The sequence below is a fragment of the Pteropus medius genome, unplaced genomic scaffold (genome assembly GCF_902729225.1).
Source record: "Pteropus medius unplaced genomic scaffold, Ma_sr-lr_union100, whole genome shotgun sequence".
NCBI classification, from domain to species: Eukaryota; Metazoa; Chordata; class Mammalia; order Chiroptera; family Pteropodidae; genus Pteropus; species Pteropus medius.
The window spans coordinates 4,894,979-4,910,394 of NW_024355206.1; the positions used below are offsets into that span (position 1 = coordinate 4,894,979).

Consider the following 15,416-nt stretch of genomic DNA (forward strand, 5'->3'; position numbering starts at 1 on the left):
ATCAGAGATCGAGAGAGCCGCAAAGACAAAGGCCAGTTGCTTCGCTGGCCAGGTCCGAGGGCCATGTTGGGCAGCATGAGCCTCGCTGGTTCTCTCCCAGCTGAAGTTGGAAGGGCTCGACGTAGAGGCCATAATGGAATTTGTCCCCGGTCAGGAGGGATCTTAGGCATGATGTTTCGATGGGCTCATTTGGAGTTTGGAAGCTTATCCTAATGTCGGGCCCGTTCTAGCCTACATCACAGAAGCACATAGTTTGAAAAGAGGTTCCTGGTGGCCCACGGCTCTGTGAGGCCCTGGTCACTCTGTGGACACTTCTGTTTGCTCATGCTCAGGACTTAATCACTCCGGACCGTATTTTCTTGGGTCTGGACTTTGGGGAACTGAGGCGTTCTCGAAGGTTCTTCCAGAAATGGGAAAATGGCTCTGCCGTGTGGGTGCGTGGGGCCAGGTGGAGAAGTACCTCGAAAGTGTCTACTGTGTTATTCTCTCTATTTAGTCACCTTTTATAATATTCTTAATGAGTCGTACGGAAACACCTGTAGGGCGGCCAGCTGTCTCCATTTTCTTGGGACTGAGCTAGTCCCGGGCAAACGGTGACAGCTCCCCACCCAACTGCTCAGCCTTGCTTTTCTGTACACTCTGGGGCTGGAGCTACCACATGAGATCAGCAGCCCTGCAGTGGCTACTGTGCTTGGCAGGACATCCTGAGGTTAAATAGGGGACAAGTGTGTGGCTGTTAGGGGTGACCCACTTGGACCTTCTATCAGCATTGCCTTCCAGCGAATTTCGAGGCCTGGTTTGAATCACGAAGCCTTCGCGTGCCCTTTCACGTGGCTCTTTACGGCTGCAGACGGTCCCAGTTGGCTTGAAACACCCCCCTTTGCTTCTTTGACCCCCTTCCTCTCCCACCCCCCCCACTTCCGTCCAAGCTCTGCTCACTCAACCTCGATTTTTGTTTCCGCGAGGGAAGTCTCCTGATACTCTGCCTTCACCTCCTCACCCGTGAGATGAGGTGTGCTTGCTGGCTTCCTTTTCTATTTATTTATTTTTTAGCACCATATTTTTTTTTTTTTTTTTTTTTTTTTCCAACACTTTCTGCCTCCTGAGCAGACCGTAACCTTCCTTCGTGGGTGGCGGGGAAGGGAGCGAGGAGGGAGGAGGTGGGTGCGGTGAGTGAGCTCGGTCGCTTTGAATTTCTAGCGCGGGTCTGGGTCACTCCTTTATTCAAACGGCAGACCCAGTGGGGATGTTGCATCGTGAACTGTTTCGAGAAAACACGATCCAGAATCTGAGGTCTGGAGCACTTTCTGTCAAGCCTCGCGTCCCCAGGGTCAGCAGCGATGGCTCCAGGCGGTGACTCATGGCTTTTAATTCTGCCTCTTCCCAGGAGCCGTTCCGGTTACATTCTTCATTCTGCACGTGCACAAGGGCACAATGGCTTTGGACAGGTTTTCGCTTCCAAAAGTTAAAAACGCGTGGCTGCTTACACGAGTGCACGTGAGCTCTGCAGAAGTGAACGCACACCACACAACGTGCACCTCCCTTCCCAGGCCTGGATTCGACTGAGTACTTTCTCCGTCAAGTCTTCCTCCTCCTCCTGGTTCTCATTAATCCCCTTTCCTCTGCTCCCAGCATGGTGATTATTTCCTCCTCTGACTCATCCCCTAGGCTCTGATCCCCTTAGGGAGAAGGGACTCTTTTCATCACGGGTGCCTCAGACCTTACTCCTTGGCCTGGCACGTAGTTAACGCACCATGAATATTGCTCGTTGAAGGTCACGTCCCTTGTCAGAGACCTTCAGAGGAATCACGTGTGTTTCCTCCTCTGAAATAGCCTAACTCCCGGCCAGCATTCAGGTCCCCACCTCGCTTGTGTCCCGGTTACCTGTCTTCCCCAGGCTCATTTGTGTGTGTGTGCCCTGTGCACTGGCCACACTGGACTTTAGGCCTCTCCGACCTTTGCCCGTGCCAGGCACTCGACCTGCCGGGCTCCTCACTGAGCATCTGTGTTTTCTGCGCCACCCAGCTCAGGAAGCCAGCCTCAGGGAAGCCTCAGCCTCAGGGGAGCCTCAGCCTCGGGCGGTTTCTCCCTGCTCTTCAGAGAACGTCCTCACTCATGGCCCAAGGCTCCATCCGCGTCTGTAATTCTTCACGTGGGTGTCCTCTCTCTCCTGCTGGAGTGAGCGTCCTAGAGCGAGCCCGTGTGATTTCTCCGCGTTCCCCCTGGACACAGAGTGGGTGGACAATTACTTCCAGGAGGGACCGGACTTGAAGTCGTTCTGATTATAGCTTTATTCCTGAGAACCCCAAGGAATAAAATAAATTCTTCCGAAGTGTTAGCTGTCCTTTGTCATAACACGGCGTATCCTGGTTTCTTTTTTGTGTGTATTTGTGCATATTTGTTTCTGTTTTCCACTCTCTACCTGCAACTGTGATTACGATCTCCTTTCGTGTAAACACTGTTAGTCCAAAGGCTTGGTTGGAGGATCAGCTTGTTCTCTGTTTTTGGACACCGGCTGCTCTGCTATTAATTCTCGACTCTTTCCGCGTGGCGGGCCGCCAACGAGGACAGTACTCCGGGTCCCTTTGGATGACTCCTTCTCTTAATCCCTTTCTCGGGGATTTAAGGTGACAGGTTTTTAATTCTGCAGGGTTGAAAATAGTTGAGCACGTTTTCCTTTCTCATTAGGAAAAGTCAAGATTTTTGGCTCAAAATTTTGCCTTCGTATTAGGTTTCTGCTACTTTAAAATGCGTATGTGTTGAACAGAGCTCTCGATGTGTTAAGTACATGCATTATATACAATGATATTCTATTTAAACACCTCAGCCTGAACATGCTGTTTTCACGAAGTGTCCCAGTGCCTTGAGCCGAGGTGTTTTGTGTTTGACTTCTGCGCTCAGCAGCAGTGGGTGTAAGGAGCAGGGATTCGTCCGATCCTTCCCTCAGCAGCTACTGATCGCATCTCTGCGGCATGCCAGGCGAGGAGCTGCGTGTGGGGCGATGCGAAATAGCATCGTAGCCAGAGTAACTCCTGCCATCCTTGTCTCGAAAACTAGGGAAGAAGAGGTTTTTCTTTTTCTAGAAAGACCAGGATTATAGCTGACCTTTGTTAAGGAAAGTGGAAAATGAATATTTTATTGTCAATTGCTGATTTTTAAGGTGTGAATATAGCATTGTGATTATGTTTAAAAGGAGTACCTTTTATAGATGCACATGAAAATATTTACTGACGGAATGACATAATGTTTTGCGTTTGCTTCAAAATAATGAGGGTGAGTAGTAGAGGGGTCACGATTGGCCTAGGGTTGCTGCTGGTTAGGTTGAGTGACGGGTATTTGGGGCTCATTATACTCTTTTGTCTACCTTTATGTATATTTGAAAATTTCCAACAAGTAACAATTACAAAACAACAACAAAACAAAAGCCACCACTCCTGTGATGCAGATAGTATCATTCCATATTATCAATAAGGAAATAACAGCTTGACCTCACCACACCCAGGTCTGTCTCAATGGGAACCATGCTCACTTTTCCGCTGTCCTAGACCAAACACCTAAAATTAAATAATGTAATTAAAGAACGTCACATTCACAAGAAGAAAACTAATTAGCAGAAAAATGTTTTATAGTTAGATGTGTTTTCTGTAGATAGTTCTTAGATATTTGTCCCCGACCTCTTTGTCACACTAAAATGTGATATACGGAAGTTTTCGATTTAGTCCAAAATTATATGTACGATAAGATAAAGTTTAGTTTGTTAGTATGCTATAGCATTCCATAGTATTTAGTTTTATAGTGTTCCATGCTTTGCGAAAGCATTCCGTGATGGTTCACATACTCTGACATCAGAACCCGTTCGAGAAGCATTGAATAAGAGGCGGGTGACAAAGGTGTTTCAGATTCCAGCATTTACAAGAGTTAGAATGTGTCAGTGGGCATCGTGGTCTGAACAGCTACGTTAAGCACTAAACTATTTTAAAGACAACGTCTGCCCGGCAGTTGGCGGTGAAGTCGTGTTACCATCAGCGTATTTTACAGGTTGAGTGTGTCCTGCGTTCTAACGTGAAGCAACTTCGTTTCCTGCGTCATTACAGGGTGGTGCCGTTTAAACATAAGCCGTGTCCCAGATTCAACTCATTCAAGACGTGGATTTATAGTGCCATGAACTTGGTGTAAACCTTTAGCTAAAATGCTTCAAAAGTACTTTTTTTTTTCCCTTTAGGGTTAAGCCTTAAAATAGTCCACTCCTAGTTTTTAAGTTAAAAAAATACATTAAACTTGCCCAATAGTATTGAGTAGAATAGAACAAGAAGCCTAAGAAATAAATGCAAAAACAAACAAACAAACAAACAAAACATTTTGTTCTTTTCTCTGTGCAGACAATGAGTACAGGAAATCTTTTTTTCTGTACTGCTTAATTTGCCGTTGCTATATTTTAATTTTTTAATGTTATCATTCACTTAGAAGTGGCATATATACTCTTTAAGGTGGCAACGCCGACCCCACCTGGGATTGGGAGTTTAGCAGAGCCGCCAGAGGTTGACCAGGAGTTGCGTTTTGTCTGCCGTGTGCGAGCTGGTTGTGGCCATACTCATCTCTCTGGGAGGTCTGGCTCTTGTCACCCGGCACAGGAAATCGTACGGCAAACAACCAGAGGTCATCGGAGCAGCAGTGCCATGAGACACTTGACCTGCCTGAAAGTCCATAAGCATTTAGTGGAGGCGGACCCCACAGTCATGCTGTCCTGTAGGCACGCACCTACGATTCAGACTCCGAGATCCCTTAGGGATTGGATGCCTAAGGTGACTTTCCTAAGGGTCTCTGAGAGAACCCATCACCCCCCACCCCCCACACACACCCATTCAATTCCTGTTCCATTGTAATCCAATTCTAAATTCTAGATAGATTAACCTTACTCAGACCTCAGCGAGCCAAGCCGTGTACTCAGAAATGAGGGATGAGATCAGATAGAAGGGGAGAAGAAATTACGTAAATGCTGTTAGACACCTTTGATTTACTAAATGCTTTCGTGGGACAAAAATTCAGAAATATCCCTAAATACATAGGTTGGGATAAGTACAAGTATTATCTTGATTTCAAAAGCATGGATCTAGGATTTAGGGAAAATGTAGAAGAGGGAGTTGATTGGGAAATGTGATTAATCAAGAATCATCGCTTGTTTAATGGCTTCCGCCTTTTTCTTTTGTCTTGGTGTGAATTCCCTCCTTGTTTTTCTTTTGTTGAAGAATTTCTATTTTTTTACTCTATTCTTTACTCCTTTCTGTTTTTGTCTATAGAAAAACTTTGTTTTTCTGGGGAAACCTTTTCTTCTTTTATTTTTTCAGAGCAAATAAGTCTACGGGATTCAGCCGTGGGAGACGCTCGTGTTCAGGTGTCCCATTTCACCCATGCCAACCCCACACACCTACATTTGGGTGGAATCAGTTCTGCAGGGTGAATATGAATACCCATCTAGCAAAACAGACACTAGCCCGTGAAGAGTTGGTTTGAAACCATAATTTGCTTTACTTGTTAAAGTTGCTCAAGTTAAATCACTTAACGGAATGAATATTTTTGTGATTCAAAAAGGTATAGAAAATTGAGGTCAGATAGTTTGGCTTGGGCAGAGAACTCGCCTAGAAATGCTCCTTGACAATAACATTCAAACCTGAGAACTTGCACAGTAGTTTGAGAGATATTGCACTGAAATAAAACCCATTCCCCTTGGGTGATTGATCAACGTGAAAACAGTCATCAACACAAATACAAAAGGGGACAGGGACATCACTTGTCTATAAGTGATGAGCCGCAGGATGCTTAGATGAATTTTTCAGATTATTTCCAAAATGGAAAGTCTGCATTAAAAAAAATTGACCAGGAGTAAATACTATGCCTGTGTGAATTTCAATTTGGAAAAAAAAAAGATCACTCAGGACTATGGTTTTTGCTTTAATCTCCAAGGGACAGAACTGTCACAGAGCAGGTAACTTAGTGGAGGTGGTGTCTGACCTGCAGGTCCTAAATTTTTTCTTCGAGAGGTGGATACCATCTAAAAACTGAAATGAAACATCCGGTGAAATGAAAAAAGACGTGGAACATCATGGAAGGTACTGATGCACTTGTGAGTGCTGATTGTCCAGAGGCGACGCTCGTCGATAAGGCCAGGCGCCCCGGTCACCTAGGACATTGCCCTATCAATGGGTTTTTGTTCCCGGTGGGAGCTCCGGGAATGAAGCAGGAAGGGTTGCATCTGAAATGACCTCTGACACCCGGGACGGTGAACTGAGAGGGGCTGGGGCTGGAGGGCCCTCCTCAGTGGTCCCGGGTCACTGTGTGGCAGTGGGGAGCCAGGGAGGGAAGGGACTTGGAAGCTGCTGTGGAGACTGGGGTCACGGAAAGCACAGTCTCACAGCAAGGCGAGAACCAGCCTCGAGGACTTGCAAGCTCAGCGGTCCGAGCGTTTATAATCGCAGCAAACTGACCCATGGCTTTTAGGTGATGGGGTTTTCCGGAAATGATGCTGGGCACGACGAAAGTGTTAGGTTATTTTCCAGGTCCCTTGTTTAAGAAAGCGTTAAACTAAAAACGATACACTGACAGACTGGGCACCTGTCGTTACCTGCAGAAGAACTCATTCCCCTGCTGGCATCAGACAATGAGTCGTCACTGTGCTTTTTAATCCATCTGATAGATGCTTCCTTTGTCAGATCAGGGCATACGTGGATAAAACTGGGATCGAAAGGAACAGGTTGAGGTCAGTGTTATTCCTTAAAAATACATTTCCCAGAAAATTCTGTTTTGTTTGAATAATAATGGGTGATAATATGTTAACAGGGCTATAGTTTTTGTATTTATTAATGAGTGTGGATTACAAGAAATACTCTAGAAGTAAATTAGAAACTGTAAAAATATTAACATTCGGCTCTGTTTTAACCAGTTGATTATATTCTATAATACAATGATTTTCATTCCGTTGACATTTCATGGAATTTACTGAATTTTCCTCGTTTGTGCTAGGTTATCTTTCTACTTCTTATACAGGGTCAGGTTTTCATCACAACATCGCGCGTGCCTGTTTGTCTTTCTCTGTGTTAGGAGGGAATGTTTCTTTACAAACTGTTCTTTATAAAATGTGTCTTTAGAAACAGCTGAGGATATGGCATCACTGAATGTGATTCCTGTCGGGCTGCGGGAGCACAGATACTGGATGTTGTCGTAAATGACATTTGGCTCATTAGAATCTGCCAAAACGGGCCGGGTAAATCATGGCCCTCGGAAAACACACAATACTGCATTGTCTTGGGGAGCTGCACGTTTAAGGACTTCTTTAGCTGACGTTTATTACGACTTGCCACTCATTTCCATTTTCTGCGTTTCATGCAATGTACCTCTGGGTGTAACCGTAAGAGTCAAGTGGGAAGCAGCGTGAAATGTCTTCTTAGACTCTCCTGGACAAAAAATGAGCCGAATCTTTCATTCGGTTAAGCCGGCTGAGCACCTATTCTCCACCAACTCCCAGAGACAGCCCGTTTCCAGCCCGCTCACTGCCCAGCACGGGAGACAAATGGACAAAAAGAATCCTCATTCTGATACTGTGATAGAGGTGTCTGGAGAGAGGAAAGATGTGGAGAGGGAGGCTCTCTCCTTGGCCTGAGGGATGTATTGAGGCACCGAGGTCTTCAAATTAGATCCCGACCTTGGTGGGGAGAGACGGTGAGTCACAGTTCATAAGTGTGATTGGAATTCCGGGGCCGGTGCTGAGTGCCTGGTGCTTTTGACATTTTTGTGGGCTTCCCACATTATATGGATGGAATGTCATGTCATTTTGACTCACCAGAGAAAGCGTGTGGGTCTAGAGATGTGGAAAACAGCTTCGGTCTGCAATAGGCTGCATGTTAGTGCAAATCTTTCAAATGGTTGCACCGTGCTTGGTAACCTTTGTCTGATGGAGGCTGTTGCATCGTCTGGAGAAAATGATGTTGATTAAGTTTCTAGGGGGATGACTTTATTTTAAAATCTTCTCTAGTCTGTTGACAGCACTCATACTTCATAAAGCACAATCCTGAGTTTCACATGCATAAACACGTATTAATTTTGACATCTATTTTGAACGCTTGAGGTAATTTATTTGGCTTAGTGCCTCGTAAAAGCAGGAAAGAGGCTTGGAGAACCACAGAAGGGCTGGGGGACCCCATTCTGCCGGATAGACATCTGGGATGGTGTACGAGGAGTAGACGTTGCAGGCGGACATTTAATTAAAGGTTGGCATTCAGACTAGAGGAATGTGAGGTGAGCCTCTCAGTATAAGGGAATGGTGAGTCTCTGAAACAAAAATCGTTATTTTTCTTTTGGTTGTGTAGTAATGCTTTACAGCTTGAAACAGTTTATAAAATGTAGACTCATAATGACATTAAGTCCAGATAGTAATTTTTATGGCAACAATTTATGATGCATCTGCGTAGGTAGAAGTCCTCAACATATTTTTTGCAGTTTGTAAAAAAAATGTATAGTAATATAAACTGTCTAGCACATAGAAAGAGATAGAAAACCTTCTAAAAGAGCAGTATGATATGAATACCAAAACATCCAAGAAGCATAGAGAAGGAAAATATACTGCAGGCTCATGAACCAAATGCTAAAATCCTAAATAAAATATTAATAAGTGGAGTCCACCATTTTAGGTTAAAACGTAAAAGACAGATGTGTGTTACTAGTATATAACACTGTGCCCTAAAATATAACAGACGGCTTTATTATAGTGGTGTGGGGAGATTAGACGAGAATTTTAAGAGAATGATGACAATATTAAAAGTGCAATAATTGATGTTTATAACAATAATAGGTTTAACAAGAAGGTATTTCTTTAACTCGAATAATAATACCTAAAGGGACAAACTTGGAATAATAATGAGAAAATAATAACGTATAATAATTGTTTTATTAGATATCATTATATTATATGCAATATAAATGTGTAACATAATGTTATATAATAACATAATAAAATAATGAAAACAATATGTAACAACAGTATCTTATGTTATATGTAATAATATATAACATTGTCGTAGAATAAGAAATTAATCATATCTTAAGGGGCATACTTTCTTTGTGTTGAAAGTTTATTAATCTAACACAGTTAATTCTAATCATTCTAGAAAGGCAGAGCATTGCCGTATAGAGAAAGGTTGCACCACATCCTTAATGTTTGCCCAAGACACCAACAGTCTTCGCATTCTTCCGATTCCGTGATTTTTCTCCCCTCTCGCCCCGTGTGACGTGGAGCCCGGTCCACCTCATCAGGAGCGATGAGCAAGGCTTCTCCAGTGCTGCTCTCAGTGAACATCTGCCAGTGTCCGTTTTTCCAGGCGGTGGTTCGTCAGCAGGACGTTGGGGCTTTCTAGAGGAGCCATTCTCGAAATGTCGAAGGCCGTGTTTGTTTATCGTCGGAGGTTATTTGCGTTAATACGGGCTAGAAAAAGGTGCGCAGGGTGACACTTGGTTTATGCCCCTGCGCAGTGTGTGTGTGTTGGATGAATGCAGTTTCCATGGCAACCTGCAGTGGTGGAAGGAGGGCGGGCTTTGGAGCCAGACATACCGAGGATGTGCCGCCGAGTGCTTTACCAAGCGACTTTCACATTTGCCTCCTTTAATCTTCGTGACAACCCTGTGTCAGGTACGAGTGTTTTCAGCTGCAGGAATGTGATGCCATGCCCGCAGCTGCTTAAACAGATAAGGCTCCTGCAGTAGCTCAGCGACACCACCACAGACGCAGGGTCCCTTCTGGTCTCCGCACTCAGTCTGTGGGCCGTTCCTCGCGTGGCTGAAGGGTGGCTGTTGCAGCCTCAGGCACCCCGTCGAGGTCCAAGGAGGCAAGGAGGAGAGAGGGCTGGAGGCACCTATGTCTCCTCAATCGGAAAAGCAACATTTGCCCAGGACACCCAGAGCAGGTGCATTTCTTATGTGTCATCGACCAGAACTGGGTCATGTGGCCACCCAGCTGCCAGGAAGGCTGGGGAGGTGGAAATGAGATTGTCATGTTGAATTAGGACGTACCACCTGGCATTCTGCTAACAAAAAAGAAAGAGGGTGTGGATATCGGGGGCCACCTATTAGTTCTGGCAAAAATCCCATATTATTCTTCCCATGGAAAAGTCTGGATCGAGATAGGCTAAACACTTGGACCCAAACCACCAGCTCTAGGGGAACAGTCTGTCAACCGATGTCACTTTTAAGCCCGTGCTCCTGACTACTATGCAATAAACCAGCGTCATTTTATGAAGGACTTTGGGTACCGTGAATGATATTTATAGGGACCGTAACACGATGAAGCTAGCCTTAGGTGAAAACAGGACACTGCAGGTTTGAAGTAGGTTTTTTTTTTTTCCCCACAAAGTGAAATAAAACAGGAAATGTCCTTACTTACCATGCCAGTGGAGTGAAGAATTTCTGATAATGTGAAGGCACAGCTTGTCAGAGATTTTCTGGGGAACCTTTCTCATCATTTAGCTCTGTTTGGACACCCCGGAAATGCCCGAAGCTCACAGAAGTGACAGACAGGCCAGAGAGGGTTTCAAAGGATGCTGCTCAGGTAATGTGGTCTAGGTGTAATTTGGGAGTTTAATGATCTGAGGGGGTGTTGGGTTGCCTTCTTGCTGCAGGCCCCTGACACCGGGCAGCCAGGCCCTGGTTGTACCCGCCGTGAGGTTTCCTGCTGCCCTGATCCCCGCCTCGAACCCTGTCCTGGTTGCTTTCCTCTGCTGTTCATCTCTCCCTTCCTCTCCCCTCGCTTGGCCAGTGTCGAAACAGCATTTCATGATTTAGCATCTCGAGGCAGGAGTGGTGTCCTTGCTTTGCACTTCCCGCCCTGGCAGGAAAAATGGCTCCAGCAAATTTTTCCATTCCCCATTCATTAGACCTGTCAGGTACGCAGCCAGGCCTGTCCACACGTGGAAGAGAAGGGCTGGCTGCTGGGCCCCTCGGCGTTTCAGAGCAGTGGCGGAGGGTGCTCTGCAAGGCTGGCTTTCACGTTTTTTTCCCTGGGAGGATGAGGAGAGTCCTCGTTTCTTTTCAGAACGTGCTCACATGTCACTGCATCCAAGCCTTGGCTGGAACGGCTCTTAGGGACATTTCGTTTATTTGTTGTCTACTTTGGCCCGCCATTCTGATCCAGTGTTAATTAAGGCAAACTCACGTCTCCCGAACATCCATCGTTCTCAGTGAGAAAGAGACGAGAGGCATAGTTTCGCTTGGCTGTTTCAGGATGGAGATGTGGTCCCTGTCGTAGAGCATGGCGGGCCCAGACTCCCCGGCCCCAGAGTGGCAGCCGTCAGCAGGTGTCTGCCCGATGTCATCCGGAGTCTTCGCGGGTGTGGACGGGTGACTCTGTACGACGTCCCCATATGTCACCCCCCTTAAAACATTTCTCTGTTCCCTTTCTCTGCTCTCTTCCTCTCCCGTGTCTGGGACGACAAAAGCACACGAATGCTCCACCATTCTGGAGGGGTTGGCGCGTGAAGGTGTGATGGTCGTTTATCCAGTGCCTGCGATAAGGGACGTGTGGGCACAGGAGAACCGTGCTCTCAGGGGACTGTGCTCTAGGTGGGAAAGAAGAAATGACCCGGGGATTGAAATGGATCGCCGATGCAAGATCTGTTACGTCTTCGTTATCAGCAACACTGGCGGCATGCCGAGATTGCTCCCGCTCCGTACGGGCGCTAGCTGTTGGGGATACACACAGGTGTAAAACACAGCGGATGCTTTTGACTTCACGTCGTTGGTAAATAATTAATGGCCTGGGGTGGTTCATGATGACATGAAATAAGCAAATGATCTCTATGTGCTGCACAACGTCCAGAGATGAGTGGTCTGGGCCGTCGACCTTGAAAGAGGATGGAGGGAAGCATTTTGGGGTGGGGAGTGCTGTGTTGGGTTTTCCTGGCAGCAGACTCGGAGAGGAGTTCAGCATGCGGTATGTTTATTTGGGAGTCCCTTCAAGATCGACACCCATGGAAGGGAGGGATGGAAATGAGACGGGCAGAGGGCGAAGTCGGGCTGTCAGTGCAGACCCAGACGTGGCGTCAGCCCACCCTGCAAGGCGCTCACGAGCAGTAGAGCCTTCAGACGTGCCCGAGTTGGCCAAGGTGGGCCAGGTCTCTATACCCACCTGTGGATAATCCGTCCCTGGATGCGGGCTGCCCCCTACATGGCCAATGGCTGCTCGAGAACACGCCCCTGCAGCCGAGGCCACCAGAGCTTCACTGATGGGTATCCTGGGTAGCCATCTATCACCGTAGGGAGAATGGCATAAGCAAATGTATGCACAGCTTAGCGCGCTGACCAGCGATGATGAGAACAGCTGAACCGTAGAGGCCGTTACCTGTGGAAGCACAGCGGGAGGCCATGTTGCTTGGAGGGAGCAGGTGGAGGGTCTTGACGGTCAAGCAAGACTTTGAACTTTGTCCTGTGGATATTAGGAGTGTGCTAAATAGTTTGAGCAGTGGGTGGGTGTCACAGATGTGAAATTATGTTTTAAAGGGACCCATCTGGCTTGGATGGAGAGGATAACTAGTGGTCAGAGTCGAAAGATGGCAGGAAGATGGCCGTGGACCAGGAAGCCATGAAAGTGAATACTGTGGTTAATGAAGAGAGTAAGTGAGCTCGCACCCAAGCCCTCTGTCATCACATTGACTACGTGCTTTTCTCTCTCTGTTTTTCCCGTCTGTAAAAATGGTGAGCCTGGAGCTCCCCTCTCAGCCCTCGCAGTCTGCGATTCTACATTCAAGTTAGCCATTCATCTGGGTCCTTTAAGTGCATCCTTGAGAAAGATGGTAAAGCCCAGTTCAGTGTAAGAGCAGACTTCTGCAAGGCTGGGTTTGGGTATTTTTAAGTTAATTAGTTCCTCCACTCTCTTGGCTTTCCAAATCCCCGTATTTCCACACAGAATTTGAAGCCAATGGATTATGGATTCAAGCTGAACCAGAATCATGTATCAGCTATTACAAGCCTGAGGGTTTTGTGTCTTAATCAACTACAACATAACCAGTAACTCAACCCAGCTCCACACAAGACAGAATGAGCTCTCCTTATGGTACAGAAATGGGCTGTCTCTACATAAGCGTCTGCTTAAATACTAATGAAAAGAGGGTTCATACTGGCAATGAGGAAGTAAGCCAGGTTGAGCCCATACTCACTGAGGACTTGGGTGAGATGTGTTTCTTTCTCCCTCGTGGGTTCTGTGGTGTAGTCCGAGAAGGATAGAAAAAAACACAATAAACAAAGGAGAAAAACTTGCCCATCAGGACTCCGGCCCCCTTCTCTTTCCGAGTGGTTCCTAGAGAAATTTTTCCATGTTGGAGAAATTTTAATTTCTCGATTCATTGACCCAAGACATGGCTTTTTCTCCAAATCCTTTTTATTACTGAACGTATTAACTCTGTGCATTTGTTTGTTCCTTAAGTCGGTGATTATTCGTGCATTTGTTTGGTGAGTAGTTTCATGAAGTGCTTCGCGTGTGTCAGGTGCGTGCTAAGTGCTGGGGGTACACTGGCAGGCGAAACCGGATCAAATCCCGGATTTCATGGAGCTTGCAGTCAGACGTTAATCCCATAATCTCATGGTTCGCTCTTTAATTACAGACCACAGTCAGGTAAGGTCCCTCGGAGGAAGTGACCACCGAGCTGACACCCGGTGGATGAAAAGTCAGCGGACAAAGTTAATGAGGTGACGTTGGATTGTAGCTTTGAGTCATTGCTGAGTATAATTTCAAGGCCATTCCAATTTTGGCATTTTATATTATTATGAACAAAAGAAAAAAAGCACGATAATATATTGACTTAACCAAGTGTTGGAGGTCATCCAGTAGGTTCGAAGCAGAGCCAAATTTATAATGTCTTGAAATTAAGTCTCGGATGACGGGGAGAGGGACGTGACTCTGCTCGGGGCCTTGTTGGCTGGTGCGGGTCGGCAGTCCTGGAAGCTCCTGGTCCAGGTGAATTGAGCATGACAGGGACCACGCCAAACGTGAACCCGTGGTGTTTGTGATCTCCTCTCGAATGGGTTGTTTCCCAGCACGTTTGGGTCTTTTCCAAGAAGGTGAGCAGCTGTGCCAGGAAATTTCTTGGATGTAGTGTGGAGCCTGTCAGGGACAGGAAGCTACAGAGGCGAAATGGCCCAGGTGATGTTTCTCTCTTTGGGATCATTTTCAGCCTTGGTTCCCTACCCACTCCTTCGCCTCCTCACCCTCGGCATCAGGAATTCACCCACAGTGTCCAGGTGAGAAGTGAGAACGATCCACCGGAGGAGAATCTGCTCACAGCATTTTTGGGGGGCGCACCCGCCCGGGATAGATCGACTCTTAGATAAGGGGTGGAAATCAACGATTAGTAACGTGAGAAATGTGAAGGCATTTCTCATTGCAACATCCACGTGTACCCCAAAGAGGTTAAAAAAAAGGCATGTTTAGAAGGCAGTTTGTTGCTGAACACAAACCCATATTAAATAACATTGGCTATCGATGAAATTGAAGAAAACATTGAGTGTACGAAAACAAGAAAATGAGATGACAAAGGGGCCCCAAAGCTAACCAACTACATGATTAAAACAAATGCATTATTGATCTAATGTAAGGTGGTATTATATATCCTCATGTGTGTATATGTGTGCACATATGTACGTGCACGCGCGCACACACACACACACACACACACACATGTTTTTTCCAAAAATATTTTAGATTTGTTTTCAACTTTGTGACCATATTTCCAACAGTTAATTATACTATTGATGACGAGCAGAACTTTCTGTAGTTCAGGAAGTTTTCTGTATTTGCACTGGCCGATGTGGTACTGGCCACATGGGTGCCTAGCACGTGCTGGAAACGTGGCTTGTGCACCTTCAAGGTCATCTTATGCAGGTATATGAAAATCGGTAAGTGAATTTTCACTTTGCTAAGCCTACAGATTCCCTGGCTAACTGGAAAATGACTTGCACAAGGCCATTGCTGTCTAGCCAAGGAGACTGCTCTACTATTTTTAGTCAAGAAATTAGGACTTTGCTGTCAGCTCTTCCAGTGCGAGTGCCACCAGTCTTGGATGTTCTGTGTCCCAGTTTCTCTGTTCACCTGGGGCGACACACCACCCACGGGTGGCCCAGAGCATGCTGACTGCCAGCAGATCCCAGAAGGAGAGGCGTGGGATAAAAAAAACACACTGGCTCCTTTTATGACGTTCATAGCTGTCAAATAATATTTCTTGTGGGAGTTTGTTTAAAGCCTATGCCCCTAAAATGTGGTCTGGGTAATATTTTTGATGAGTTGTTGGCACAGAACCCGTGTTTTTCTATGTGAAATGGCTAACCATGGATGGAAGTAAATCACCAAGAAAAGTCAAAAAAGAATTTTTCAAAAATCTTGATAT

The 15,416-nt window shown here is 46.1% G+C and overlaps 1 protein-coding gene across 4 annotated transcripts in view; it reads left to right on the forward strand.

Annotated features, from left to right (window-relative positions):
* Nucleotides 1–15,416, forward strand: part of ADAMTSL3 (ADAMTS like 3) — a 171,978-nt gene that overhangs the window by 35,090 nt on the left and 121,472 nt on the right. The window contains exon 1 of one of the 4 annotated variants that reach the window (XM_039858475.1): nt 8,294–8,314. The exons of the other annotated variants lie outside the window; for them this stretch is intronic. Coding sequence (XP_039714409.1) covers nt 8,312–8,314 — 3 coding nt within the window. The 5' untranslated portion in view covers nt 8,294–8,311. Of the gene's footprint in view, nt 1–8,293; nt 8,315–15,416 lie in introns of those variants that run through there. 4 annotated transcript variants of the gene reach the window in all.